The sequence below is a fragment of the Petaurus breviceps genome, unplaced genomic scaffold, assembly GCF_028583685.1.
Source record: "Petaurus breviceps papuanus isolate PSGF00001 unplaced genomic scaffold, PetGlider_PUasm1.0 90779, whole genome shotgun sequence".
Taxonomy (NCBI): domain Eukaryota; kingdom Metazoa; phylum Chordata; class Mammalia; order Diprotodontia; family Petauridae; genus Petaurus; species Petaurus breviceps.
In genome coordinates, this window is record NW_027187344.1 from 11,093,431 (window position 1) to 11,118,330 (window position 24,900).

The 24,900-nt window shown below is 45.7% G+C and overlaps 1 protein-coding gene across 1 annotated transcript in view; it reads left to right on the top strand.

Moving 5' to 3' along the window:
- The window catches only part of EEIG1 (estrogen-induced osteoclastogenesis regulator 1), a 43,857-nt gene that overhangs the window by 14,753 nt on the left and 4,204 nt on the right, over window positions 1-24,900 (top strand). The window contains exons 2-10 of the mRNA XM_069069530.1: window positions 12,677-12,797; window positions 13,127-13,156; window positions 16,033-16,149; window positions 18,037-18,083; window positions 18,607-18,770; window positions 21,747-21,851; window positions 22,277-22,466; window positions 23,195-23,316; window positions 23,654-23,723. Coding sequence (XP_068925631.1) covers window positions 12,677-12,797; window positions 13,127-13,156; window positions 16,033-16,149; window positions 18,037-18,083; window positions 18,607-18,770; window positions 21,747-21,851; window positions 22,277-22,466; window positions 23,195-23,316; window positions 23,654-23,723 — 966 coding nt within the window. The remainder of the gene's footprint in view (window positions 1-12,676; window positions 12,798-13,126; window positions 13,157-16,032; window positions 16,150-18,036; window positions 18,084-18,606; window positions 18,771-21,746; window positions 21,852-22,276; window positions 22,467-23,194; window positions 23,317-23,653; window positions 23,724-24,900) is intronic.

Consider the following 24,900-nt stretch of genomic DNA (forward strand, 5'->3'; position numbering starts at 1 on the left):
TGATTCGCCCAAAGCTCACACAAGTGTCAGAGGCAGGATTTGAATCTGGGTCCTCCGGCTCCAGAGCAAGGATGAAATGAAAGTTCTTTCTGGATGATGCTGGAGGAAATCAAAGGATAGCTGTTTACACAGGTAGTCATTTATCATCCCCCGTCTTGTGTAATTTTGAAAAATGCTTAAACACACAGAGGTTGTTAACCTCAAATCCTTTTGATAAAATCCTTAAAACATCATAAACCCTTAGGAGACTTTACCAGGTTATGAGTTCACCTCCTTGCTCTCAGGCAAGATGCTACTTGAGTGGCTTCTATTTTAACAGGCCTTATTTTTAATAACCCATCTCAGGATCTGCCTGACAACAGCTGCCACTTCTACAGGATCTTCCTGCGGTCATTGGTTACTCCTGAATGTGCCAAGGCCAAGGTTCAGATGTGGTCGCCAGGGCCATGGAGCAGGAGGGCCCGGGCTTGTAACCCTTTCCTCCTTCAAACTGCTTAGTTGCTTAACCTGTGAAATAGGAATGGGAATACTCACCCTTCCCACCTTGCAGGGTTGCACGGTGTCCTGCATATAGGTGCTTCATAGTTGACTGACTGATTGGTTGGTTGTGAAGAAAACCCTTTTTATAAACCACTCAGGAAATATAGATGACCTGCTCTGAGGCTGGAGAAGCTGGCGCTTTGGGCAGGGTACCTCTCCCTGCTGCATGTTGCTTGTTTGCCTTGCTCCCCAGATTTTTTACCTCTTTCCTCCCCCTCCCCCTCCCCAATCGAGAAACACCCCTCCCCCCCCCATCTGTTTTCTCTTGGAGCTGGGCCTGCCTGCTGGGTATAATCTGGTACTGTCTTAGAAAGCTAGAGAGAGAAAGCTATTGCTTTGTGGGATTTTATCCTAAGGATGCCTAACACCTCTTGGTGCTTAGAAATCTTACCAGCTGTTTCCCAGAGTCCCAGCAGTACTGTAGGTTATGGGGAGATCAAGGAAGGTTGAATCTCTCTTTCTCTTTCTTTCTCTTTAATATTTTTTAGAATTTCATTAAATATTTCCCAATTACATTTAAAAATTTTTTTAACATTCATTTTTAAATGAATGTTAAAAATTTTGAATTTTAATGGAGAGAAGACTGAGGACCTGAGAATGGAAGGGATTTGTCCCAGGATCACTCAGTAAGTCAGCAGTAGAACAAGGCCTTCTGTGGTGTGACTCAGCTGACTGATCTTGTCTCCTTCATAGGATTAGGGTCCAGACCAATGTTCTTCACTGATAGAAAGGATTTCCGTATTCCAGTGACCAGTACATGTCAGTGTGTGAGGGTTGCCTGACTTCCTCAGGGTGCAGAGCCAGTATGTTTCAAAGGCAAGACTTGAATCCAGGTCTCCTGGCCCTGAGGCCAGCTCTCTTTTTCTTTGCTGCACACTACATCTTCCTGTCTCCTCTATGCAATTGACTTGTGAGGGAATTGTCAAGAAGAAATGGGGAAACTATGTGAATCTTTTGATCATCACACAGAAAGGACATATCAGTGACCAGCATAAACAGAAGAAGCCAGCCCAGAGGGGTCTTGGCTAGGCCCTGAGACTGGATGGTGATTGATTCAATGTCCAAGGGATCTCAGTGAGGCGTCCCTTCTGTGGAGTTCATGTTTGGAATTAGACTCAGAACGTATTTTTCCATTTCTGTGGGGCAAAAAAAAACCCAAACTACTCATCAATATGATGATGGCCACCTGGTCTCCAAGGTGAGACTTCAGGAAGAGGGTTAGAGAAACCAGGCTTAGATTGCCTTGGGAGGGATTAGCATTAAATTTGGGGAGCAACTGCATTTCTGAGAAATTATCTGACTTCAAGGCAGGTTGTAGAATCTCTTTTCCCAGACGTCTTTACTTTGCACAAGAAGAAAGATACAGCCCTTTTCTTGAAGCAGGGACATGAGTCTGGAAGTTCCAATTTTCATCCCTTTCTGGAAAAGGAGAGGGGGGAGCAAATTAAGGGTATAAGCACCTCTTTTCTCAGCTTCTTCTTGGACTATCAAGGCTGGCCATTGTTGGTGCTTCAGGATCTTGTCATATGCATTCTTTGCCCCCTACCCCCACCCCTTTTCCTCCATGGGTGGTCGGGTATCTGGCCAATACTTCTTCCAGGTGCTGTGCCTGCCTAAGACTGGGGCACCACCTGGGAGTGACTCAGGAGGAAGCCTGCCTGGGCCTGTGGGTTGAGCCCCTCCTTCAGGGGCTGAGCTCCTTGCTTTCACATCAAGCAAGGGGGCTTCTAAAACTTTTCTGGAGGTGAGGGGAGGGGACCTGGACAGCACTGCATTCCTTACACCTCTCTGGCTAACCTGGGACTCTCTGGACTAACCTTTGGCCTTGGAGACACATTTCTGACAGTGTATAAGCATAATTTGGAGGATTTTCAGGGGTCAGCGTCCTACATAATCACTAAACATGCTTTGGCTGTTTAAGTATTATCAGGCAAAGTGTCTCTCAGTATCCTGACTGCAGTGATGGGGGCCTAGAATTGCCCTGGGGATAGGGGAGTATAAACTTTGTTGATAGCTCCTTGGAAGTGGCTCTAGCCTGGAACATAATGGGAGCTTAAGTGCTTGTCACTTGATTCTGTGGGGTCATGTTGTAGGATCTTAGATACTTTTAAGGCAGTTTTTATAAAAAAAAATCTTTTAAAATGTTTTATTGATGATCTTTTTTTAATCGCTTCCCAGTAAGTTGCCTCCACCATAGAACCCTCCCTTGCAACAAATTGCTACCCTCCCAAGCAAAACCAATCAGCATGCCATCAGTGTCTGAAAATGTAGGCCTCATTCCTCATTCCTGGCCCCCCACTTCTCTTCCAAGTGGAAGAGAGGCATGTTTCTTCATTGAAGTCACAATTGGACACTGCATTGATCATAGTTGTGAAGACAGAAGCCATTTCTCCCAATGACTCACCAGAGATGGTGTTTCCTTAGCCTTACCTTTGTGGGGAAGATGAAGCACAGAATCATGGGATCATGAGGGACTAATGAAAATGAGTCTAGACCCCGTGGTCCTCTGGTATTCCTGAAAGCATTCAGTGCTTATGCAGTTAGTCTGGCCTTGCAAGCAGGGCTCTCTGGGAACACCAGGCAGCCAGGTCTGAAAAGGCAAATACTCTAAGTAGCCATAGTTCCATAGTGAAAACCTCGCTCCTTAGTAATAGCAGGCCGGATACTCATTTTCTTACCTTTCTGTGGTCTTTGTAAGGGCAGAATCTCTTCATTTTGACTTGAAATACTTTTTCTCCTCTTTGGTCCCTCTGTCCTTGGGACAGGGCCTCTAGTCTTGGTCTCTATCTGGAGTCTACCTGACAGTTGAGCTGTCTGGGGATGAGCTAGAAACTAGGAAGGAATGTAGATTTTTCTCCCCTTCTTATCCTTGACATTGTACTCAAACTTTTCCCACTGAAGCCCCAAGTCCTGACAAACACAAAGGTTTGACCTCTGTGATCTGTGATGACTCTACCTCCTTGCTCTAGGATAAGATTCCTTAAGTTTATGTCTCCCATTCTTGGAATTGGCGTGTTTAGAAGTCAACATCAGACATTCTGGAATTGAGACTAGGACTGAAAGATTCTTTGTTAAGTAAATTTAGCTCTATTGCTGAGTGGCATTTTTTTATACTTCCTGCAAATATTTATATGAATACTAGGTTCTCAAGGGAGAAGTGCTCCCATTTTTATTAATAAATCAGTGTTCTTTTCCATGTTGTTGGAATCTATAGCTTTCCATGAATTACATTGACTCTCTTTTGGAACTTAAATGTGTCTGGGCCCTGAATATCCAGAACAGATAAGTGTCAGTGAGGGGGTAGATCTTTACAAAGCCATCAGTTTCTCTTGTCTGTAGAGCTAGGAAGAATGAGTCATTGGCCCTGGAGTGAATGACATTTATGGATATCACCATCCTAGTGTGTCAAGCCAGTCTGCATTGTTGGGAGGGCAGAGGAGCTGGTATTGTCTGCTACTGTCACTCCCAAAGCTAGTAGCCTGATTTGCACTTAACATGTCCAACATGGCAGCTATGTTGTAGGAATACATTACTTTCACATTCCATGCAAGTATGGGTGCGTTTCTGCCCAGCGTCAAAGAACTGGATCAGACATTCTACCCCTCCAGTTGTGACTTTCTTTAAATGAAAGCATTCCCTGCAGATGTGAATTATCTTTCTCATCAGTGCCCCTGAATTTAATGTCACTGTTTGTTTGAGTCTCTAATGCCCAGCCATGGCTTCCTGCCCTAGCTTCCACCTCTAGTGAGAGGTTTTTAGGCTTCTCCATGGCTTGATTTGAGGACTGAAGAAAGTATTTATGTCTGGAGTGGTAAGAAGTATTTGTGTCTGGCAGCCCAGAAGAATAAATTCTCTCTCTGGAAACATTTATCTGCTAGGATCTCTGAATGCCACTCTTATCAAAGAACAGAGTGACTTCCAGAGAATCTACTCACTGAACATTTTCCAGTTGACATCATTTATGTTTTGGAGGATTGTCAGTGGAGGAGGGAACTGACAATGTCAGGTCCAGAGCAACTTACGTTCCTGTCCCCTTCCTGACAATCTGTAGCCAAGAGGAAACAGACGTGGCCTGTGGCTGCAGCATTAACGCTAGAGCCCAGTGATTTCTCAGCCCAAGTTTTAGTGAGCCCCTTCCTTGGGACCCCTATGGTAGCAGATGTTCTAGATTTAAATTGTTTCCTTATTAGACATTTGCATCTCCGGGCTGATCTGGCTTTCATCAGTCGGAAACTCCTATTGCATCATCATTGCTGTGCTGGCTTTGCCAGGGAGTCAGCCAGCCAGCCCCCTGTTTTTGGGAGAATTGAATTGGTTTGTTTTCGTTGTTGGGGTGTGTGTGTGTACACACTTGGTGTGCCCATGCGTGTAGGCACAGAGGAGCTTCTTGGGGGCTGGGAAATACAAGTTCCAACCCAGGTCCTTGATCGATGAAAGGTTTTCCCAGACCCTCATTGACTGTGGCATTTTTTTCATCCCTTTGGTCCAGGGGATTCCAGGAGTGGCAGTTCAGTGGAAAAAAACTGGAATCAGAGGACCTGATTCTGCTATTTACTGCTTGTATAAACGTGGGTATCAAGTCACTTTACCTCTCTGGGACTCAATTTCCCCATCTTTAAATGAGGGTAGGAGTGAGAGAGGGAGTGGTAGACTAGAGCACTGCTAAGATTCCTTCCAGCTTGGACATTTTGTAATCTAAGGCCTGAGGTTATTTTTATGCCCTGCAGAGGTGAAGAGTCTGAGAGTAAAATGTGGTTTGTTCTTTGCCTCCTGACCCAGTGGACTGTACTCCCTAAATTCTTTTTAGTATAGAGAGGAGTAAAAGCAAGACCCTCCCATCAAAGCAATTGGAGACTCTGTTACATTTGAATTAACCCATTTGAAGCAAACCTAATTTTAGCTGTAGTCTGCCAGCCTAGCACAGGGTGTGAAATTTGAAGCATTTTAAACTGAGAGTCTGTCTATAGAAAAAATGACTTTTTCCCTCTCTTGCTGGCCTCCAGCTTCCCTGGCTCTAACTAGTGGTTTTCTACCTGGTGGAAATTGAAAAGGGATGGGGCTGAGTGACCAAAAAGCTCCATAGGCTTACACTTTGAAGTGGAACCCTTGCTTATAATTCTTGGGTGACTAATTATTTTGGGGGGTCCCCAAATCAAGGTCTTACCCTACCCACAGAGTTGTGTTGTCCCTTTAAGTCAGGTTCCTGGAATCAGGAAGACCTGAGTTCAGATTTACCTGCCTTGGCTTGAGTTTGCTCAGCTGTAAAGTGAGGATAATAATTGCAAACTATCACCCAGGGTTGTTGTGGGGATCAAATGAAATAACCCATGTTAAGTGCTTTGTGAACCTCCAGATCCCATGGAAGTGCTAGCTGTTACTATATTTCTAAACCTCCCCCCCCCAGTAAGGCAAAAGAGTGCTTCAGGGTGCCATGTTGCCACCCTGAGTCTTGTTTTCCTACTTTTCTACTGCCCTAGGACCCAGGAAGGTATATACGTTCAGGAACAGGTGGGTACCGAGTGGCAGATGTGGGTTTTGTATTTTGTCGAGGGTCAGGGACAGCCACGCTTGTAGAAGGAATCCTGGCCTTTCCTCTCTTGAAACACAAAGAATGCAAGACTCCCTTCTTACCTCTTTCACTAGGGTAATCCTGTCAAAGGACTCATACATGTGTTAGTAAAGATGGGTTTTCCTAAACATCTTTAAAGTGTTTATGGCAAGATTTGTTGAACAGGAGTCTATCCAGCTTGGTGTGGCTTGGTCTATTTCAGGAGGACCCAGAAATAGAACTGGGTTTTGTCCCTGCCTGTCTGGTTTGGGTCAGGCCCATTGTGGCAGGAAGCCTGTGATTACTGAGGTGGGCTGGGGGTGGTCCCCTGCAAGACTGCCCCTCAGTCATCCTCACCTCCCTGGGGTTTGATCTAATTGTATATCTAGAGAATCTCAAAGCTGAAAATGAAACTCTTCTGAAGTCACTTTTGAAAAACCGTCCCTATAATTACCTGCCCTGAGACAGCAGGCTGGACGTTTAGGCACCCAAAATATCAGGCTGTTGGGATGGCTACAGCGACCTCTCCCAAGCTCATAGAAAATCCCTTTCTTTTCTGTGTGTTATTTCTATTCTATCATGCCCCATGAGAGTAGAAGAGAATTTTAGACTATTTAAGAGAAAAGATATTTTAAAATTTAGTCTATCAAAATATATAAAAATTAAATTACCTTCCTAAAAGATGGTTCCTAGCTCAGCTAAAGTATCAGTTGGACAAAAGAAAAAAAATCTGACATTTCAATGGTTGCTTCCACCCCCCCCCCCCCCCCGCCAAGTTCTGCAAATGAGCAATCATTTATTATGCTAAGTTTCAGAGACCCACTTTCAGAACTGGCATCCGCCACGTTCACTGCTCTTTCACTAAACATCCAAGTCTCTCTTCGGTTGGTGGCACATCTAGAATTGGAAGGGACCCTAGAGGCCATCACATCCAACCCCCCTCCTTTTTCTAGATAAGGAAACTGAGGGCCAGGGGGTTTGAGTGAAATGTCCACTGACTTTGGGCAGTGTTTGAGGTAGGATTTGAATCTGGGTTCTCTGGTTCCAGAATCAGAGCTTTTTCTCATTGTCCCAACTTACTTTCTGGTCCTCTTTCACTTTCAAAGTAACATCTCAGATTTATTAATTATACAATTGAATTTATTATTCCACTTTCCTATATCCCTTAGTCCTTTCACATAAGCTTATGGCACATTCTTGTAAAAATCTTATTTTGTTGAAACCTTTTGTTTTTATACAGTCTTTGTTTTCTTAGTATATCTTTCCATTACTCCTTATACAAAGAACCCTTCCTTGTACCAAAAAATGAAAAAGGAGTATGTTCAGTATTCCAAAGCCATAGCCCCTCACCTTTGCAAAGAAAAGAAGGAAGGAGACTTTTGGGCCGAGGGAAATTTTTGATCTCCAGGATTCCTCCTCCATACTGAGACTTTGGAGATTTTTTCCCTACCTCTTAATAACCTTATCACCAAGCTCCCATTACTTTTCTCCACCTCAGTATTCATATCAACAGTAACCACTCTTTTTTTGTCTACCTTGCATCCCTGAGCTGCTGATAAATAGGATCTTATACTTCTCATAACATCTTGTGATGGGAGTGCCCATATTTCCTCTCTCATTTTTATAGGTGGAGAAACTGAGGCTGAGGCATCAAGACAGGTTTGTCCAAAGCCTCATAGTAAGTCAGAAATAGACTCTCTTTCATTACTCAAGAACCCAGGCTGTTCAGTCCAACAAATATTTACTGAACAAACATTTACTGAGTGAGCCTACGGATCTCTGCTGGTCAGGGCCCCAGGGAACATTGAGGCTTGGTAAGGCCCACCCAAGTCCTCCTGAGCACAGTTGGTAATTGTGCCCATACCACAGACTGTGTAGCCTAGCTCCATGACCTCTTGGAAAAATAAAGATGGGCATGCTATCTCATTCCCAGGGGAGTGGTGATAAATGAGTGTTTATCAACGTGGTGGAAATGGGAAGGAAGTTACAGTGCTAAGCCAACAAACAACCTGCTTGTTGCATAATGGGCAGAATCTGTATAATGATTTGGTTCATTTTACCATAAAGGAAAGAGAGAGAAAAAAACTGTTACCTAAGCCTGGGGAACCCTCTTCCAGTGTTTTGAATCAGCGTACTTTAACCAGATCAGTCCTGGCAAGAGACATTTGAATCATGTACAGGCCACCACCTTACCTGCATTCAGCCCAAAGCTAGTCCTTTACAAAGGAAAAAAAAAATCCCACAATTCTGTTGAGTATTTTGTTCCAAGTGACTAATCTCTTTTGGGTGTTCCAGCACGTCTAACCTAGGATCCATTTAAGTCTTTTGGAGCCTGTCATCTGACTCTCCAGTGGGTTGGGTGAGGAAGAGGGGAGGGAGAGGTAGGACAGGTAAGTTTTGAATAGTCTCAGATTCCAGTCTCAACACAGAGAATCCATCTGCAGCCTCCAAACAGTTCAGATGGCTTCCCACCTTCTTACCTACACAGGCCTGAGCTGCGGGTTCCCACTGGTCATTCTTAGCCATTGTTTAGGGTCCAGTTTCTGCCTCTCCTGCTTTTAAGTTAATTCCAGAGAGACCATCCTTGTATCTTCTGTAGCCTTTTCCCCCAACCTCCATGCAGTCCTTAATTTACTGAAAGGTCCTCAAGTTCTGAAAATGATGTCATGTGAGTAGGGATGGGTGAGGAGGACCTAGAAAAAAATTCAGGAGAGACCAGAAAGAACAGGTTGTTGGTGGAACCTGGAAAGACATTGATAAGAAAGTTCAAAATACTGTGATAAGAAAATAGTCATTGTATGTCTTGCTAAGACAGAGTGTTGTTCAGTTGTGTCCAACTCTTTGTGACCCCATTTGGGGTTTTCTTGGCAAAGGTACTGAAGTAATTTGCCATTTCCTTCTCCAGCTCATTTTACAGATGAGGAAACTGAACCAAACAAGATTAAGTGACTTGCCAGAGCCAGATTTGAATTCAGGTCTTTCTGACTGCAGGCTCAGTGCTCTCTCTCCTGTACCACCTAGTTGCCTTAAAACAATCATCAGAGTAGACAAATGGAAGGGACACTGAATTTGGAGTGAGGGGATCTGTGTTTGAATCTGTCATCGACCACCTCAACCTGGATGACCTTGGGTAACTTTGATGGACAAAAGAGACCATGAGGAGAGTGGTTCTGGAAGCCCAGCTTTAAAGTGCACTGGTCTTGGAGTCAGGAATAGTCCAGTGCTACCTGGGACGTATCAGCTGGGTGACCCTGGCTGACACTGAACAAGGCCTCGTTTTCCCTTTCTGTAAAAATCATTAAATTACCTTGAGATTTCTCCCTTGTCAGGACCAGTGGTGACACCCCAACAAAGGCTGTCCCACTGTCCTACCCCCCATGCCCCACCCCCAGTATTCTGCCCCTTCCCACTGTCCTCATTCTAAAGACTAAAGATCAGCCACCCCCTGTACTGAAGGCGGCCTTTGCTAAGGGTTCAAGTACAAAGCTGAGTTTATAGTGTAAGTTAATAGCTGACTCAGTTTAGCAGGCTGGCCATTTTCCAGGAAACAGAAATGGGTATGTGTTAGTGAAATCTTGGGAAACCCTAACTGAGCAAAGACTGAGTACGGGAGGGATGGGTGTGGTGTTCACTGTGGGTGGAGTTAACCTGGGAAAGCTCCTTTTTTTTTTGTTTTTTGTTTTTGCTTTTTGGAGGGGGAAGGGCAGGGCAATTGGGGTTAAGTGACTTGCCCAAGGTCACACAGCTAGCAAGTGTTAAGTGTCTGAGGTCAGATTTGAACTCAGGTCCTCCTGACTCCAGGGCCAGTGCTCCATTCACTGCACCACCTAGCCGTCCCCTGGGAAAGCTTCTTAAAGGAAGTAGGGATTATGGATTGACTAAGAATTATGGATAGAAGTGTTGGTCTTAGAATCTGGAAGACCAGAGTTCAAATCCCATCCCAGACACTTCATAGCTGAACAAGTCAGTTATCCCCACAGCCTCAGTTTCCTCATTTGTAACAATAAGAGGGTTGAACTTGGTTGCCTCCAAGGTCCATTCCAGCTCTGAGTCTATGATGCCACCCACCATTTGTACAGAATGGTTGAAAAAGACAGTCCCTATTAGACAGTCCCTAATTAGTCAGCAAGTATTTACTATGTGCCAGGCTCAGTATTGGTGCTGGGAATATAAAGAAAGGCAAAGACATGGTCCCTGCCCGGTGAGGGAGACAGTAGGCAAACAGTTGCCCAAATAAAAGGCCTGTGCCCTGTAGTGGGTGGGAGATCATCTCAGAAGGAAAACACTGGAAATTGGGGATTTTGATGGCCAGATGTTTTTGTGACTCATCAATGGAGGAGAAGTTTTGAGTCATTCCCTGGCTGGTTTATAATGTGTCTATACATGCCAATTTACTGGAGAAATAGAGGCACAGAGAAGTTCTAGGGTCATAGTCAGTGGTGGAGTGGGGATCAGCATCTGCTCCTTCAGGGTGCCTCAGACCCAGGAGAAGGATCCGGCCTTTGTTCACACTGGGCCCAAGATGCTGTAGCTGTGAAATTAATTGTGATGCCCTAGAGTTTTCCAGAGAACCCAGAAGGGCTTTCACAACTGCCTCATTCTCTATATTAACTTTTTTTGGGGGGGAGGTGGGAAGGCAGGAAGTGACTTGCCCAAGGTCGCACGGCTAGTAAGTGTTGGAAGTGTCTGAGGCTGGATTTGAACTCAGGTCCTCCTGACTCCAGGGCCGGTGCTCTACTCACTACACCACCTAGCCACCCCCACCCCCACCCTCTATATTAACTTAAAGAAGTGGGAAAGGGGCGCCCAGGTAGCACAGCGAGTAAGAGCACCGACTCCAGTGTCGGGATGACCTGGGGATCGAATCCAGGCTCATACACTTAGCACCCACCCAGAAACACCTGGCTGTGTAACCTTGAGCAAGTCACTTAACCCCGATTGCTTAAAAAAAAAAATAAAAAAAAGAAGTGGGGAAAAAATGAGTGGGAATGGGGAGTGTTGCACACAAATCCCCAGTTTACAAAAGGGTGCCCAGAAAGAGATCATATAATGAATCTTTAAGCCTTGGGGGTAGTTCTTGACTCCTTAGGGAATGTCCTTGAGCTATACTGCCTCCCAGTTATAGACCAGTTCTTCCTAGAATATTGTTTTCTGAGGTGACATTCCACAGAGGTAAGGGTGGAGGGTCATTTTATCCTTAACATTATTTAAGCTGGTAGGACAATTGAGAAAAGTATTGGTTTCTGAGTGGTATTACCCTTCACTGGGTTCCCTGGGATTCCCAGATGTTCACTGTAATGATTCAGTAAGGATCATTGCAGGACTTTCAGGGTATCTCCTAACCTCAAAACAAGCTGCTGGCAAAAAGGTTCTGGTGATTCATTTGAGTTATCTACAAGCTCATCCAGCACAGGAGGGAGGCCTTATCTTCCCTCCCTGTGACCTGACTGGTAACCTGGACTCCCTGTCTGGGGTCACAGTGGGTGTGGAGACATTCATTTTCTCAGCTGCCCCACTCCTCTCCACCCTACCTTCTCTTCCCTTTCCTGTTGTGTTGGGTGATCCTAGAGATAATTGCCCTGTAGCTGATTGTCCTGTTTGGATTCATGGACCTTCAGCCACCCCTCCCTGAGCACTTCATCTGTCAGGTCTGTTGCAGATCTCCAAAAAGATGAGAACCCTTTCTTTTCAGACCCTAGCAAACAGAATAGAGTTGGCGATGTGAGTTGTAAGCAGCCTCTCCCAGGACATTTGAGCCAAGCGTGCTTACTCCTGCTCATACGCAGATTCAGTACCTGCCTTCTCTCTCTCAGCTACATGGCCCTGTGCACACTCCTTTCCAGCCCTGAGCACATGAGAGGCCCTTCAGAGTGCGTAGACTTGTTCTCACATTACCACCCACCCCCCATTTCAGTCCACCCACATACCCTTCTCCCTGCACATAGCCCACCTCCAGATCCCACTTCATGCTGCTGAGACATTGTTCCAATCAGCCTCCCCTGCCATCTCCCGCACACCCTCCGCCCTACTCCCACGTCTGTCCTCTCTGAATTTCCAGCAGTCAGGAAATAAACTCCCTGACAGTGAAAATGGAGCTGATGTTCTCTGCCTTTGGCTTCCTAAGCTTTCACCCCACCCTGCTGGAGAGTTCTGATGGACAAATGAGAAGATGGGGGCTAGCCCAGCTTTCAGACCAGCCCAGTGGGTCTTGGAGCCAGCAAGACCTAAGGCCTGGTGCAGCCTCAGACACTTAACAGTTGGGTGACCCTGGGCAAAGTCATTTTCTCTCTCTCAGCTGCAGTTTTCTCATCTGTAAAATGGGATAATAATAGCACCTATTTCCCTGGGTTGTTTTGAGGATCAAATGAGATTTTATGTGTGTGTATGTACTATGTACATACATAATGTATGTATATATGTACATATGTAAAGCACTTTGTAAAACTGAAACTCCTGTAACTATTGTTGTATTATTGTTATTCCCTTGAGTTGATAAATTCATCTGAAGGAAACAAGCAGTACCCTAAATGCCTCCCCCCTCCCCATTCTGTAGGCCAGTCTAACTTCACCCATGTTCTTCACTCTTAGGGAGGAAGTACAAGAGAATTGTGTCCGATGGAGGAAAAAGTTTACGTTTGTGTGTAAAATGAGTGCTAATCCAGCCACTGGCCTCCTGGATCCCTGCATCTGCAGAGTGTCTGTCCGAAAGGTGAGCTTGTTTTTATGAGAGGCAGGAATAGTATCTGTGAGGGGTCAGTCGATGGTTTATGTTTAAATGAGCCACAGTGAAGTCAAGAGTCCATAGGTTCTGGCTGAAGTTATGCCTTTGATTCCCTGTCATTTTGGACCCTAGTTTTCCTAGATGGACTCAGGAAGCCTAGATCAGGCCTTCCTTTTTTAGTCTCTGAGAGATATTTCTGAGGGCAGTCCTGTTGGGGTGGGAAGTACCCAGGTGGGGGCCTAGGAGATAGATGAGTGAGTGACAGGTTTTTTTCAGTTGCCTTAGCAATCCTGTTGACATATCTTCTCTTTTTGTAGGAGCTGAAAGGTGGGAAGGCCTACTCCAAGGTAAGAATCTTATAAAACAATTCCCCAGGGCATGGTTTCCCAGAGAAAGAAATACCAGAGTGAAAGAAAAAGCTACCCAGCTTTCTTTTCTATAGGCAGGACTGCCCAAATATCCCAGATTAACTCTGCTTTTTCAAAGTCCCTCTTTTTCCTCCCGACTCTCTCCTGGAGTAAGGGTAGAAGGGTCTTGACTTCTTGACTTTCCTCTCCTTTTTAATTTGTTATTGTTGTTGAGTAGTTTTCAGTCATGTCTGACTCCTTGTGCATTTGAGTTTTCTTGGCAAAGTTACTGGAGTAGTCTGCCATTTCTTTCTCCAGCTCATTTTTACAGATGAGGAAACTGAGGCAAACAGGATTAAATGCCCAGGGTCACCCAGCTAGTAAGTGTCTGAGGCCAGATTTTAACCAGGAAGATGATTCTTCCTGACTCCAGACTCCAGGTGTGGTACTGTATCCACTGTACCACCTAACTGCCCCCTTGTATTTAATAGCCCATTCTGTTAGAGTTCTTTATGTGTAAGACCTTAAATTCTCCTTGTTGACCGCAAAACCTGCCATCTATTCTCAGTAAAGGTGGAGAATCTCTCTCCTGACTAATGGGGGGGGAACATCTTTTTCTCTCACTCCTTGTTAATAGACTAAACCTAGATATCACTGTCTGGCAGTGCCAGGTAGGACCAGATCTGTTATCTCCATCATCGCTGTCCCAGTTTCAGTCAGAGAAATGGCATTGCTCCTCTGTTTTATGCCCTAGGGGAATTGGCTGGGCCAGAGGAAGAGAGGGAAATGCCTCTGGCTCTTGACCCTCTCATCTACACTTAGGATCTGGGATGGTGCTGCCAAGGGTACATCCTTCATCTGGGCAGGCAGCCCATTCTGATGATTCCCAGCTGGAGGTCAGGAAGAATGGTTGGGGCTGGGACCGACTCTCTGCCCTATCTCTGTCCCTGGGAGTAGTGGTCCCTGAAACCGGGACAGGTGAAGATCCTTTCAAAATGAACACTTTTCCTCCTGATACTTCTCTGAGCTGGCTGAGAACAGTGTTCTTGTCTGGGAAAGAAAGCCCTAGCTATTGTGAGAGTTCAAGGCTGAATAAATAGTGTCTTTCTCTTTCTACCATCCAGTCTCTATTAGCCAGACTTCTCCTTTGGGAAGCGGCTGTTTCAGCAAAACATTGGTACCTGGACCCCTAGAGAGAACAGTGCTTGATCAGTTCGAGGGGGGCAGGGAGAATATGTGGTACCTTAGATAAAGGGTAGGTACTCAAGAGCAGTCAGTGGTCAAGGTGAGTGCTACCTTGGACATTCTGATAAGCCTCTTCCTCCTGTGGCCCACTTAACTGGAGTGAATTATTCTCAGGAAATGATGAAAAATGCTTCAAATACTGTACCTTAAGCACAATAGGGGAACGATATATATATTTGTCTTTAAGGTAATGCTTTAAGGTGATGGTACTGAGCTAACTTCCTTAAATGAGACTAACATCAAGAGAGCCTTTCAGTTTGGAGACCCCACCCACTCTCTCTCTACCTAACTCAGAATATGTGTGGGCTCTAAAAAAGACTCAGTGTTCAATCCAGTCCAAGACAATACTTGACTAAGCCTTATTAAACTCCCCAGAATTCACTCATCATCTCCTGACTAAAATGGGAAACTGGGCATCCACATATAAGAACCCGTCTCCTGTATGCTCCCTAAGAGAGTATAGATTCAGCTTGAGCCGTGCCACCCTGCCTCATCACAGATGGGCACTAATTCAGAATACCCATCATTGGGCTTCTTGGTGAAGGGAAAGTACACTGTCTTGACTCAAGGGGATTTTTTTCAGCTTGGGTTTTTCCCGTGCTTCTACTCTCTTCTCTACCATCACCATCACACCCCCTTTCCCTTTTAATGTCTGTTTTCTTTAATCTCTGACTTAGTGTGGTTTATCTTGAGATATACTTGCTCAGTGGCTACTCCTAGGAGAAGGGATTCTGCCCCCCTGCCCACTACTTTTGTTTCTTCAGACAGACATGGTAGAATCCTCTCCATAGTTCCAAGAATGGCCTTGAAGTCTAGGACTCTGGGTATTAGCACCCTGATCTCAACTGTCCCCTTACCATAGCTACTTGTCCTTCACTAATGAACTCTTATCCATCCTCTGCTATAAGAATAATCTATTGGAAGCATTTAAACTTCCTTCCCTGCCTGTTCAGACCAGTTTGCCTCTTTTATTCTCCAGTGGATATTTTTTTTCTAGCTGACCCTCATTTCTTGAGGGTGGGGTGTACGTCTGGAGGAGGTATTGCATTCCCAGGTGTGTCCAGCCCAGGGAACAGCCCACCAAAAATCTCTTACAGGGACCTGCAGGCTTAAAGCTGATATTTCATGCTGCTTGTACTACTACTGGTGCTTCCTACAGACCCTAATTCTTGTTTCCAGGGAATTATGTCAGTTTCATCGACAACAATAGCCTTTCATCTCTTGGCGTGAGGGCCAGGGTGCATGCTGGGAAGACTGAGGACAAAGAGGGCCTTATTATGTGGTGTGGATGTGTGATTCTGTTTTTTTCACATCATTGACCTAGTGCCTTCCCTGTCCTTGGTTATGCAACAGCCCCAGGCAGTTTAACCCTCTCCAGGATGGCTCAGAATTTGCATTTCTCCCTCTTCCTCCCAGCCTTCAAGTTAACATAGCATCCTGGCCAGAGGTGGCCAGATATCCTCTGGAATATTGTGCTTCCCACTCACACAGTAGCTGAGCTGTTGACAACAGTGTTAGTCTCTGCTTCTTTCTTATCTTTTTCCTTGCAACACCTGCATCTTTCTTCATTGACTATTTCCCTCCCCCCTCTTGTCTCTCCCTTCCTACTCCCCTTCCTTCCTCTCTTCCAGCTAGGATTTGCCGACCTGAATCTGGCTGAATTTGCTGGCTCTGGTTCCACTGTCCGATGTTGCTTGCTAGAAGGATATGATACCAAGAATACCCGTCAGGATAACTCCATCTTAAAGGTATCTCCAGTGAAGGAAGACCAGCTTCTTCCCCTCTTTTCCACCCCGGCCCTCCTTACCTCTAGCAGCTGGTATGGTGATAACAAAATCAGACAAGAAATGGGAAACACCTTAGAGAGCATAGATTTGGAGCTGGAAAAGACCGTTGGAGATGAGTAGATTCATCTCCCTTATTTCGCATATGAGGAAGCTGAGACTCATAGAGTTAAGCTAGACTGCCAAAGGACTCTTCCCTAACCTTTTTACTTCCTTGAGTGGTACCCTAGAAGTCAAATGAATGAGAAATCCAACATTTCCATTTCTCTGGCATAGATTGTGATGCACCCTGTGCTCGGGAGTGGTGGTTTTGAAGGCTGGCAGTCACCTGGTTTATTCACACTCATCTCTCCCTGGCTCAGCCACGTGCTGGCAGAGGTTTTTAAAGGAGGCAGCTTCCTCTGATCTCTGTTGTCTTTGCCTCCCCCAGGAGAGAGAGAGACATGAAGGGCTGCTTCCTCCTCCAGAGGAGCCCAGTTCCTTCTTGCTGTCCACACCCATCCATCTGCCTAAGAAAACAGTCTGGTCCCAACAACATCCTCCTTGAACAGATAAATTATGCGCATGTTTGTCTCCTGGGAGAGTCTGGGGGATGTGTAGGAGTAGGGAGCTAGCTGGCAACCCTGGCAGCCAACATCAGACAGCTATCAGGCTACTGGGAAAAGATGAAGGTTTCTCAGGATCCTCCGTGTTGGGATAGATACACAGCTCAGGCCCAGCTGTCAGCATTTGGGATCAGAAAACCTGATGTGGGGAGGGAGGTTTGGTCTTTGTTTCTGAACTGAGGAAATTAGTATTAAGAGGAAGGAAAGAGTAGATAGTAAAAGAAATCCAAAACTAGAGAACCAAACATCCAGTATTCTGTGTACTTAGGAATATAGACAGATTCAGAGCTTATGCATTTCAGGGCTAGAGAAACTAAGCAACGTGGCAAATAGGACTACCCTAGTGGGACGTCTCATCTTTGAGATGGGGGATGGTCTAGATCAGTTCTAGACTAGACCACAGTTCTAGATCAAGGTCTAGAGGTGGGGGTTCATGACCTTTTTGTGTAGTGGAACCCTTTGAGAGCATAGTGAGGCCTACTGATGATCCCTTCTCAGATCAATGTTTTTAAATATACAAACTCTAAAGTAGTTATGACTACAAAGGAAACCAATCATAATGAAGCAGTTATCAAAGTATTTTTTAGAAACCAAGTTTACAGACATCAGGTTAAGAACTCCTGGTCGAGTATGATTTAGGCTTGAAACTTCTAGGTCTTTGCCTTCGAGGAGGTTCAGATTATTATTTGGTAGTACTTGTGGTTAATAAGAGGAGGTTCAGGTTATTATTAATTAGTAATGATTATGGTTAATAAACCTGTGGGGCCTAGATACTTAGAAGGAAAGCATTGTGTAAACACAGGACTATGGATGTGTGTGAATTAGTATTTGAAGTGTTAGCTCCTTTTTACAGATAGGGAAACTACGTCCCAGAAGTAAATAATAACGATAGCTAGCATTTACATACAGTGCCTTTAGGGTTTGCAGAGCACAGTGCATGTTACCACATTTGATCCTTCTAGCCAACACTCCCTCCCTCCCACCCCCATGGGATAGCTGCTGTTATTATCCCCATTTTACAGATGGGCAAATTGAGGCTGAGAGAGAGATGAAGTGACTTTCTCATGCTCACACAGCTAGTAATTGATGGAGGTGGTATATACCACCTCAATGCCTCAGTGAAATAAATATCTGTAGCCACTCACCTGATAACTGTCTGAATAAAGATTCACTTCTAGGTCTTGAGATTCGGTCTATCATGATTTCCATGGTATGATTCCGATGTCTTCTCATTTTTTCCTATCAGGTCACCATTGGGATGTCCTTGCTCTCTGGAGACCCCTGCTTTAAGACGTGAGTTTTTAACCCTTTCTTGGTGTTGTGTCTTACATTCTGGGGGATAAAATGTTGAAGGGAGGGATGGATGAGTCCGTCAATGGCCAAGGTGTTGACTTTTAAGGATGGTCAGACTAGGAAAAAGAGAAAGGGGAAAAGTCTTGGAGACTTAGATTAAAAGGTAAGAGCATGGACTCTTCTTTTTCTGTATATGTCTCCAGTGTTTAGCACAGTGCTTGGCCCATGGTGAATGCTTAATCAATGCCTTTTCATGCATTCATTCATTTTAGTTCTATCTGGAAGCATTAGAAAGTAGACCTGGGAAGTTATATTTTCTCTCAGTTTTGATTAGCCTCCATGGCTTGTGAAAATGCAGGGTTTTACAGAGAAACTGGAAATTGGGTGTTTTTTTTCCACTTAGGCTTTGGCTATTTTCTAGTTTAAATGCTCCCTGGGGCCTTCCTTCAAGTGAAGATTCATGGAGCTATAGGCTAGCAGGAGTGGCAGAGGTCATTGATGCTCACCACCTTTTGCCTTACAGGCCGCCTTCCACAGCCAAGTCCATCATCGTCCCCAGCCAGGACACATCCCTACAGTTGACCTGTAAGGGTGAGGGTACAAGCAGCAGCAGCAGTGCAGCCAGCAGCTCCACGACCCTCACGGGGCCCCGGCAGGCAAAGGCGAGGCCCACCATCCTTGGATCAGGTAGCAAGCCCAGCCCTCTACTCTTCCTGAGCCTTTGCTATGTGACCTCTGGCAAATGATTGACCTACTCTGGGTACTGGCTTTCCTAAGTGTCAGATGAAATATTGTCATGTGCTTCCTAGGAAAGGAGAAGGAGGACCCCTGTTCTCTAGAGGAAAGCATGTGACTTCTATTATGTATTGGGTTGGGTTATCAGGAGAAAAATTTAATCAGTTTCCAATGTATACACCTAATGCTGTATTAATTCAGTTTCACAAATATTAAGTAGCTTCTCTGCTCAGAGCATTGTATTAGGGTAAGATACAAAGATAGGTAAACACATTGGAGTACCAAAATAGTGTACTGTTAAGCTCCTGAAATTTCTCTGTACCTTCAGTGGCTGTTTACCCGCTTAAAGTTCAGACATTATCTTTGCCTGGCATTCAAGGCTTTCAGCAGTCTGGTGCTACCCTGCTTTTCCAGGCTTTGTACTATATGTACTCCAGCCAAACTGATTTACTCTTTGGCCCCTGAACGGGCTCTGTTTGCTCCTCTGTATCTTCGTTCTTACTGTTTCCTGTTGCTATAATGCCTTCTTCTCTCACCTAAGTTCAGTTCCAATCTCGTTTTTACTTTAAATTTTTTTTATTATCTTTTACTTTATATCACTTTCATTCTGGATATATACCTTCCCCATCCCTTACCCAGATACATCATCCGTTTTAACAGAAACCAAAACACAAAACAAGAAAAGGAAGAAAAGAAGCAACTCAGCAAAACCAACCTATCTCCCGAGTCTGACAGTGTCTTCAGTGTCTCGTACCCATAGTCCCTCACTTCTGCAAAAAAACCTGCCCTGCCTTTCAAGCCTGACTTAAACCATGAGTCCCCCAGGAGGGCGATGATCTTCCCACCTTCCACTCCACACACTACTTGGTTTTGTAAGACTTAGAGTGTAATATCGTACATCATAGTTGGAAGTGTCTCTGTTAGCCGGAGGTCTGTAAGGGCAGGGAACCAGGGCTTTTCTGATTTTTGTAAATGTAGGGAATGAATAAATAAAGCACATTCCTTGTTAGAAAATTAAGATACGGGGCGGCCAGGTTGCACAGTGAGTAAGAGCACCGGCTCCAGTGTCGGGGTGACCTGGGATCAAATCTGGGCTCAGATATTTAGCACCACAACCAGAAATAACTGGCCGTGTAACCTTGAGCAAGTTATTTAACCCCAATTGCTTAAAAAAAAAAAAAGAAAATTAAGATACAAGCACATGTGACACAGATATAGGATAGAATGTTGATAATGTGATAGTGACTAGAGAAAAAGGCCATAAAAGTATAGGAGCTAGCCAGCAATATGGGAGAGTTGTCATGGCCTGACCATGTACATGCTGGCCTCTGTTAATCTCTATACTTCAAAGCTTCATAGTTCTCCCACTATGAAACTCCCAAAGCTAGTCCATTTCAGCAGTTTAAGAATATGTGAATTGGATGCTCACCTTCCCCTTTGTCCTTTGACAAACCTGTGCAAATGCTGCCTTTAAAAAATTGTGGGAGTTGAGATATCTGATCTTTCTGATCCCCATCCACTCAGTGCCTCAGGCTCTAGGAACTGAAAGTGTTGCTTACCCAGAGCTCCCTCAATGGACCCATTGGGTTATTCCTGCACTCACTGTTGGTCAGACCCAGTTCTGCTTGGAAGCAAGTTCATAAGGAGCCTGCCTGTTCAAGTATCCAGGCCACTCCATCCTTGCTCTGAAGTTTTTAGGAGTTGGAGTTCCCAGAGAGAACCGTTTTAAATTAGGTGTGCCCCCTCTGGCCAATCAGTCTTGAGCTGGTTGGATCCAGTTCCTAACTCATCTGGCCAGGCTGGGGAGATGCCTTAGGAAGAGAGGCTCCTGGCTCTTGGGAGGGGGATGAAAAGGTGGAGTGGGGAAGAGAGAGAGGGGAAACAGCCCTGGGCAGCTCCCATCTATCATCTGAAGTGTAAGAGGCAGTGAGGAGTAGTGGATAGAATATTGGCCTGGAGTCTAGAAGACCCAGGTTTGAATGCTGCCTCAGAATTGTGCTAGCTGGGCCTGAGTCGGGGCAGGCACTTAGCATCTTAACCTCAGTTTTCTTACCTGTAAAATGACAAAATAATAGCATCTTCCTTTAAGGGTAGTTGTGAAGATCAAATGAGAAAGCATGTGAGGTGCTTTGCAATCCTGCAAGTGCCAAAAGAATGTTAGTATTATATGTAAATGCTGTAGAAATATGAGCTGCTCATACTGTTTTTATTCTAAAGTATGCCCTGAACAGAGAGTCTGTTCCTTCAAACTTCTGTCTATTCCCTCCTTTCCAGACTTGATTTTCTTCCTTGGTTCAGCCATGTTTTTGCTCTGTTCTGTTCTTTCTCCCCTAAAATAAACCCCTGACCTTTGTCCCATAGAAAATTCCTTCTAATGGCTTCTCGCTGCCTCCTCCCCAGATCTCCCTCTAGGACTGCATTTTCTAACCTCCAGAGGTAGACTAGATAAAGAGAACAAGGCCCTGGGGTCCAGACACCCTGGGGAGTGCTGGTCTTGGCTCTGCTTCTGACTCGGCCAAACCCTAGAGAAACAGACTCAGTGCCCTTCACTCTCCCTGTTTGTGCAGCAGGGGTGGGAGGGTGGGGAGGCATGGAGAGTCTTGACTATAGCATACTTCAAATTTCAGATAAGGGTTTTTTGTTGTCAGGAAAAGGCCTTTTCAGCTCTTTGAGTCCTTGTCATGTTGGTCAGGATTTCCTATTGCGCAGAGAGTTTAAACCCCAGTTTACTGGGGTCCCTGGTCCCTCTAACTGCACTCCTAGCAGGGAATGTGGACCCTTCTTCTGACAGACAGGGACAGAGAGAGATAGGGATGGAGACAGAAAGGGACAGAGAGAGACAGGAGGACAGGGGGAAAGACACACACGCACACCACAGCACACACACCAGCACACAGTCAGTAATGAACTTTCCTGCTTTCTTCCCAGGGGTCCCTGAAGAGCCAGATCAGAACTTGTCAAGCCCAGAGGAAGTGTTCCACTCCGGCCATTCCCGTAACTCCAGCTATGCCAGCCAGCAGTCCAAGATCTCTGGTAAATAATAGCAATAATTGCTCTGAACCCAGGCCAGAAAAGTGCTTTTTTACATGCCTTAGCTCCCTGGGGCCTCACCCAGCCTTATGAGATTACTGCTGTAGGGACTGGTCTCAGAGGTTAAGGCCCACGTAGCCAGTATGTGTCAGAGGTGAAACTGGAAGCCTGGCGTTCTGACTCTGAGGCAAGCTCTTTGCCCACTGTTCCATGCTACTTTTCTTTTCCAATTTCATAGGGACTTGAGAACCAGCTTCAAAGCTGGGGCCAAGCCCTTCTATCCACTTCCTTAAGTTAGGGGGAGACCCTGATGGTTTCATGTTCTGCCTGCCCCCAGCCAAGGAGCCCCTGCCTAGCCTGGCCCTAGGAAAGGAGGGTCACTGCTGCTTCTCTGTCTCCCTACACACCCATTTCTGCCCTTCTCCCAGGTTACAGCACTGAACACTCCCGCTCCTCCAGCCTGTCAGACTTGACTCACCGAAGAAACACGTCCACCAGCAGTAGTGCCTCTGGCGGCCTTAGCATGACTGTGGAGTGCCCTGAGGGCGAGAGGGAGCACAAACCAGAAAAGCCTCCTCGGCCCCCCAGACCTCTGCACTTGTCAGATCGATCATTTAGGTAGGGTGGGAAGTGGGGGAGGTATGGAGAAGGAGCTAATCAATTACTGAGGTGAAGGTTCCCTTCAGTCTCTTTCTGGAGTCCATTCCTGGTTCTGGATGGTGAACCAAGTTCTAGGGCCATCCCAGAATGGTAGCCCACACATCTGTAGTACATTACAGCTCAACTCTATGAGACAGGAGTGTGATTGTCCCCATTTTGCAAGTGAAGAAATAGAGAGATGAGGTATATTCCCTAGGCTTGCCCTGCTAGTAACAGTCATAGCTGAGATACGTGGGGTCATAGTATTTAGTGCTGGAAGAAACCCTGGAGATGATTTAGTCCAATACCAACATATGATAGATGAGGAAACTCAGAGCCAGAAAGGGGTAAATGACTTGTTCAAGGTCTCCTGATGCCAAGGTGGTATATAATGGAAAGAATGTTGGACTTGGCTTCTGAGGAACTCCATCTGAAACCTACACATGCCACTAGGATATCAGGGCAAGCCCTCTCCCCTCCTGGGACCTCAGCCTCTTCTTGTAAAGGATGAGGGGATTGGACAGGATACCCCAGCTCTAAATTACTACAATTCCATAATCCCCAGTCCAGTATTCTTGCTACGCTAACATCATGCCTCTCTTAAAAGAGGTGAGCGTCAGCAGTGTTTCTCATTCAGCTCTGAGTTTTCTCAGCTGGCTTTACTAGGGTTTGGTGTTTTATTCTGTCGTCTCTCCCCTCCCCCCAAGGAGAAAGAAGGATTCAGTGGAAAGTCACCCAACATGGGTAGATGACACGAGAATTGATGCAGGTGACATCGTGGAGAAGATCATGCAGAGCCAAGACTTTACAGATGTCAGCAACAATGAGGGTGAGTTACCCCCTTGAGGGGAGCTTGCTCCTGCCTGACTTTGGCCTTCTAACTAGCTTAGGCCATTGCTGACATTGGGTGGGGTTTGAGGCATGAGTAACAGCATCTCTCAACTGCCCACAGAACCCCTAGCACCTTCTCTTGCTGGGTGGGATGGGATGGCATGGGAGAGCGAAGTGGGATGGGATGAGATGGGAGGGCTAGGTGGGATGGAATGGAATGGGATTGGATGGGAAAGCTGGGTGGGGTGGAACAGGATGGGAGAACTGGGCAGGATCCCTCTGCAGGCCATCTTGCCTACGAATTCCCTAACCTGGCCTTCACTTTCTCCCCACAGACAGTAACCTGAGGTTGTTTGTGAGCAGGGATGGGACCACCACCTTGAGTGGTATTCAGCTGGCAAACAGGTACAGTAGCTCCTTGCTCATCCAGGCTTTGTGCCAGGCACTAATCGGGCAGGCCAGTAGTAGTTTTCCTTCACTGGAGAGGAGAGTGAGGTAGATGGGGTGAAGGGAATTACCAGTGAGTTTGGTTGATTTAATTGCAAAGCTAGGGACCCACTGGGCAAAACACCACAGTGAGCTTTTCTGGTGCTCTGGATTGGGCTGGCCTTACAGCAAAAGGCCTTTCAGATATACATAAACCAATAATCCCCAACAATAATGTTGGGGAGGCTCTGGTGGTTTCCATTTCCCCCAAGGTCTGATTGAGAGAAGGACCAGGCTTAGCAGTGGGAGGGAGCAAGGTTACACTTCACAAAGGTCTCTTAGGTGGCAGGGTATGAGGGGAGTCACCAGGATAGACCCTAAAATCTCCTTTCCTGTTGGTGTAAGAAATTCTAGCAGAATGGATCGTGTTTAGGGACATGGAAGTAGAGGTAAAATGAAATCATTAGCAGGTTATTTGGCATTTATTTCTCCAAATAAATAAAACAGTTTGCCATATAATAGTGTGTTGGAGTGAAATAAAACAAAACAAAAACTAGATGTAGGGTCAAGAAGACCTGGTTTCTTTCAATCTGGACTGTCACTGTCAGTTTGATCTTGGATAAGGCATTTCCCTCTCTGGGCCTCAGTTTCCCCACTTGTAAAATGAGGGATTGGACTGGATGGCCTCTCAGGGTCCCAGGCAGCTTTAAATCTTGGCTTCCTGTGGCCAGGGCCAGGCAGGTCTCTGGACTTAGGCATGCTGAGGCTTCAGGGAGTGATGTGATGTACTTGGGAAGGACTTGGTTGTCCTCTGGTGGTCAGAGATGGCACTGCAGCCCTAGGCTCTTAGAAACAGGGATGGATAGCTGAGCTTCAGCCTAATACACATTTCTGTAGTGTGTTAAGGCTTACAAAGGGCTTTCCTCCTAAAAAGCCTGAGGTCAAGTAGCACGAGTATTTTGGCCCCATTTTATGGATGTCACTGCAAACCTGCCAGGGTAGAGACTTAACCTGAATCAGTGTCAGAGCTGGGGCATGAACCAGGGCCTCCAGGCTTCAAATCCAGGGGGTTTTCCACTGTGCAATGTCTGTCTCTTAGGCTTTAGGGCTGGAAGGAACTTTAGGGGTCATTTAGCCACAACCCCCCAATTTTTAC